Source organism: Otolemur garnettii, unplaced genomic scaffold, assembly GCF_000181295.1.
Source record: "Otolemur garnettii isolate 467f Iridium unplaced genomic scaffold, OtoGar3 scaffold00179, whole genome shotgun sequence".
Taxonomy (NCBI): Eukaryota; Metazoa; Chordata; class Mammalia; order Primates; family Galagidae; genus Otolemur; species Otolemur garnettii.
The window spans coordinates 698,314-703,821 of record NW_003852574.1 but is presented as its reverse complement, the minus strand read 5'-3'; the positions used below and the strand labels follow the sequence as shown (position 1 = coordinate 703,821).

The 5,508-nt window shown below is 49.9% G+C and overlaps 1 protein-coding gene across 2 annotated transcripts in view; it reads left to right on the top strand.

Annotated features, from left to right (window-relative positions):
• SHISA5 (shisa family member 5) overlaps window positions 1–5,508 on the top strand; it is a 31,732-nt gene that overhangs the window by 21,567 nt on the left and 4,657 nt on the right. For both annotated transcript variants that reach the window (XM_012811906.2, XM_023519558.1), the window contains exon 3: window positions 528–611. In XM_012811906.2, the coding sequence (XP_012667360.1) occupies window positions 528–611 (84 nt within the window). The remainder of the gene's footprint in view (window positions 1–527; window positions 612–5,508) is intronic.

Sequence of the window (5,508 nt, the reverse complement as noted above, 5' to 3'; positions counted from 1 at the left end):
CTCTTGAGCCCAGGAGTTGGAGGTTGCTGTGAGCTGTAATGCCACGGCACTCTACCCAGGGGGACAGCTTGAGGCTCTGTCTCAAAAAAAAAAAAAACTATTGATATCACACTGGCCATTAATTTCAAAGAAAATAAAACAGGCTTGGCACCTGTAGCAAAGTGGTTACAGTGCCAGCTACATGTACTGAGACTGGCAGGTTTGAACCTGGCCCAGGCGTGTGGCAGGCGCCTGTAGTCCCAGCTACTTGGGAGGCTGAGGCAAGAGAATTGCTTCAGCTCAAGAGTTTGAGGTTGCTGTGAGCTGTGACACCATGGCATTCTACAGAGAGCATCATAGTGAGGCTCTATCTCAAAAAATGAGATGCTGGTGTGGGTTGAAGGCCATCTTCAGGAGGCCACTGACGCTACCAATTTGTGATTTGTGGTAGTTTTTGTGCATGTCTTGTGTGTGCTCTAGAGTAGTGTTTGCTTGTCCTCATATGCTGTGGGGCTCAACAGTGTTAATTATGAGGTTTTTCTTTGCAGTGTGCCCACCAGCATGGAGCAACTGGAGCAGCTGGGTTCAGCACTGAGGTTTCGCTCTAGCTTGGACAGCGACCCCATGTCAGGGTAAATAAAGCTTGAGGCTGGGTGCATCTTCCAGGCAAAGGTGACAAGGGGGCTTAGGTGGGCGAGGGCAAGGGCTATGGAAACTGGGATGACATCATTGGTTTGGAGCCCCAAAGAAGCTGTTACCATTTCAGACCCCTGGGACCCTTGAAGCTTATGTTGGGTAGTGTGCATTAGTGTGCTGGAGTGGGCTTGGGGGTTACTGTGGTTGAGGTTATCATTTGAAGGCCCAGTAGTGAAGGTCATATTGACCTAGGTGATGGGGGGTGGTGGCAGCAAATCACTGATGGGTCCTGATGGGGGAGGGGTGACAATGATGGGGGAATGGTGACAGCCTGAGGTAATGGGAAAAGGTAGCAAGTGTATTATGATGGGGTATTGGTGATACTGGTGACAGTGAGAGGGTGAATGGTGGTGGTGGGTACGTGGTGATGGGGTGATAATGTGAGACAAAGGTGTTAGGACAACTGATAGTGCCATGGTCCCTATGTCAGGACCTTCATCTCAGGGAACCAGGAAGCAAGCCCGTCCTTCAAACTCCAGACTCCTTCACCAGGTTTCTTTTTTTTTTTTTTGGACAAAATGCTACTTTAATCATTATATTGTGATTATAATAGTGCTTGTAAATTCTTGGGGTTTTTTTTTCTTTTTTATTATTTGGAATTCATTGAGGATATAAAGAATTAGGTCACACTGATTGCATTTGTTAGGTAAAGTTTTTATAGTTGTGTCCCAACCCCAAGAGGTGTGCTATACAACGTGACCCCCCATCCTCTCTCTTTTCCCTGTTCATCTGCTGCTCCCTCCTTCCCCTCCCCCCTACCTTGTATTAAGTCATCCACTGGCTTCATATTAGAATTGAGTACTTTGGATTCTAGCTTCTCCATTCTTGTAATACTTTACTAAAAAGAATGTGTTCCAACTCAGTTCAAGTGAATATGAAAGTTGTATAATCTCCATCCTTTTTAGTGACTGCATAGTTTTCCATGCACACATATACCGCAGCTTGTTAATCCATTCCTTGGTTGGTGGGCATTTAGGTTGTTTCCACATTTTGGTGATGTAGATTGAGCTGTGATAAACAGTCTAGTGCAAATGTCCTTATGATAACTTCACTGGGTTTCTGCCCTTCTTTGTCACCACTATGGCAGGTGTCCTGACACACACTTTATGCAGATGGAATGAGTGTGCTGCCTTACATTTGTGTGTTTTCCTGGCTTGTGTCTGTTCCACTTGCTGTCCCCTGCTCTGGGGAATCTAAGAGAAGGGGCTGACTGGCCATTTGGAGGAAGGAACCTTGGGCTCTGGGCCTGGGGAAGGGGGTTTGGTTCTTGTTCTCTACATCCTTACCTGGGCCTGGCCAACCATGGGGCCTCACTGGCGGTAGCAGAACACAGGGCACAGGTCTTGTGAGTGGTGTAGGTTGCCCGCGGCTGGTCAGATACTGAGACCTCTCTCCTCATCCAGGATCTCCTGTCCTGTACCGAGGCCCAGGCTCGCAAATGGCCCCACAAGAGATTCTGACACTCAGCCCATGTGAGCCTGGAGGCAGCTCAGGAGAGGGGACCTCATCCGGAGGACAGTGGGCACCATGGAGGATCTGATTGGTTTTAGGAAGAAGACTATAGGGCTGGGTGTGGTGACTCATGCCTGTAATCCTAGCACTTTGGGAGGCTGAGGAGGGTGGATCTCCTGAGCTTAGGAGTTTGAGACCAGCCTGAGCAAGTACAAAAAAAATAGTTGGACACTGTGGCTGGCGCTTGTCCCAGGTACTTGGGAGGCTGAGGCAAGAGAATCGCTTGAGCCCAAGAGTTTGAGGTTGCTGTGAGTTATGATGCCACAGCACTCTACTGAGAGTGACAAATTGAGACTCTATCTCAAAAAAAGAAGACTACTCTGGCTACTCTGTGGGGGATGGAAAAAGAAGAGGTAAGGGGTGTGGCAGGCAGCCAATTGGAGGCAGCTGTGGCTTCTAAGCCAGAAGTGCTGTAGGCCAGAGGAAGACTGGGCTTGGTGGAGAGAGGTGAGGATGGAGACCTGCATTCAACAGCTGCTCACTGGGAAGGGAGCTGAAGGAGGAGAAGGGCTGCTCTGGTGGGACATAGGATGGGTATAGGTTGAGGGTGGGCTTGAGGTGAAGGGTTAGGGGTGACATGAGTGTGTGAAGCACTGAATCTGAGGGTTGGTGAAGGAGGAGCTGAGAGGGAGCATTCAGAGAGATGGGAGGACCCAGGTGTAGGCTGGTCTGTGAGCAGTGACCATTGTGATGTGCACTGTGAGATGGGGATTTCCTGGCCAGAGGCCATGGTGCCCTGGGCTCATTGAACAGGGAGTTGGAAGTGTACACAATGAGGACAACTCTGTGGAGAGATTTAGCTGTGAAAGGATGAGGAATAAGATAGGAGTTGGAGCAGAAATTGATGTGAAAGCTTATGCAAGGGTGGAGACTTGAGCTGGGAGAGCAGAGAGAGGGGATAGTGCTGGATAAGCTCCCCAAGAGGTGTAGGAGCAAGTGTGGCTGCCTAGGGGTGTGGCAGCAGGGAGGAGCCTGGGGCCAGTTCCGGTGGACCTCTTCCTCCCTGAGGTGTGAACACAGGTGTGTCAGTCCAGCCTCAGGCTATGTATGGTTGCACAACCCTGGGCCTCCCCTGTTCTGTGTTTGCAATGCCCTGCCCACTCCTGCCTTTCCTGCCCCAGTGCTGCCCCTCGGCACCTCCCACCAGCTGAGAAGACCAGACAGCCACAGTGATGCTCCCCTCTCACACCTCACCCGCATCTCTTGTCCTTCTCTGCTTTGTTCTGAGCCGAGCACCATGCACAGGATGTGCTTTATAAGGACGTGGGGCATGAGAAGTGGGTGCTGGGAGGAGGAAGGTGGGGAGACAAGGTCATCAGTGACACCTCTCTTTTGAACATTCTCTGGCTTCCTGTCTTTTGCACCAGGCATCTGTGTGCTGCCACCCCAGCCAAAGTACTGTTTTGTCCACAAGAGAGTTGATGCCTAGATGGGCCCTGCTTTCTGGGCTGAGGCTGAGAGCTAAGAAGCTCGGTAGGGAAAGACCCTGTGGCCAGGGTCAGGGACAAGATCTGCCCTGCTCCCCACCTCCTATTCCTCCTTTCCTCCTTGTTCTCAGACTCTTGGCCTTAGCTGTCCTTCTGGGCTGCTTCTTGGCTTTCCTAAGAATGTGGCATCAGGTCAGAGCACAGGGATGCGGATGAGCCCATGTTTGCCTGGCCTTGAGATGTCACAACCTGGAGGAGGGGTGTCTTCTCTCAATGGGGGCTCTGAGCTTCCCATAGTATGGCCAAGTTGCCTTTGGGCTCAGGGTTGGCCCAGGCCTTCTGAACCCCCCATCCCCAGACTTAGGCAGGTGACTCTCAACCTGTCCTGTTGAGTGGTCAGTGGCTTGCATCCATTCTTGGCTTGTTTTCTCCTTACAGCTTTCTTGGGCTCCCTGTAATGGTTCCTTTGGATCCTGATTTCATGGTCCCTTTCAGCTTCTGGCCACTTACAGAACTGTTGGGCAACTGCTGTGTTTAAACACCTGTGTGGTAGTACCTCTGGCTGTAGGACCCAGGCAGACCACACTGACCCTCTGCTCTGACTACATTGTTATGATGCAGGGGAAAGGTGGGGAAGTCTATTAGGTGAGCAGTGACAACGGCTAACTCTCAGGCACCCGCTGTTATAGACTATCTGTACCTGCCAGCATCACAGGAGAGTGCTGATGTCCTTGTCCCAGACACAGCCTTTTCTAAGTCTGAGCATTGGGAATTTTTGCCTCCTAGGAGGCTGCCCAATGCTCTGCAAGCTTTATAATCCTACCAAGACTCCCAGACTGGGCTATTGCTCCTCTGGCCTTCAGTTCTCTCATGCTAGGCTGAGTCTACTTTCTGAACTTGGCCTTTAAACTCCTCTATCCATGAAGATGAAGATTCAACAAACAAGCTCCAACCTTGTTACCATTTTCTTTCTTTCTTTTTTTTTTTGAGACAGAGTCTCACTATGTTGCCTTTGGTGGAGTGCTGTGGCATCACAGCTCACAGCAACCTCAAACTCTTGGGCTTAAGCAATTCTTTTGCCTCAGCCTCCCAAGTAGCTGGGACTACAGATGCCTGTCACAACGCCGGGTTATTTTTATTGTTGTTGTTTTAGCAGACCCCGGCCGGGTTTGAACCCGCCAGCCATGGTGTATGTGGCCGGCACCCTAACCACGCAGCTATAGGAGCCATGCCCTATGACCACTTTCAAAAATCTATAGACAGTCAACGTGGATGAGAACTAACTGGTGATCGTCAGACACATCAAATAAAGTTATAAAACCAAAATTAAATAAACAAACTCCTCTATCCAAGAGGTTGCCTCAGCCCTGAGAGGCCTCATTTCTTCCTCTTGGAGGTGTGGTTCCAGGAGTACTGTTGCCTGGTATGGCCATAGGCCCCTGCTGCACTCTGCAACCACACCTCTGGTGTTGCTTGACTTTCTCAGAGTGTCATGTTTGACTGACTTGCTAAGAGCTACCCATGAGATCCCTGTGTGAATTTATTTATTCATTTGTCAGATATGTATTGAGCCCCCATTATATGCCAGGCACTGGAAATATAATGGTGGCCCAAAGCATCACAAAGTACAGTTAATCAAATATTCACACAGTGGAATGTGTGTTTATGAACTGAGGTGGAAAGGAATTTAATTCTGTAAGAACATTAACTGAGGAGCCTTTGTGGCAAGGGAAAGTGTTCTTGAGGAAGTGAAACTTTGAGCTGAGGTCTGAAGGGTGAGCAGGAATTAATTTGGTGGGCTTGGGGGAGGGAGGAAGAAAAGGGCTGACCAGGCAGCAGGAACTGCCTGTGCAAAGCCCTGGAGGCAGGGCTCAGCTTGGTGCTTTCTATTTTT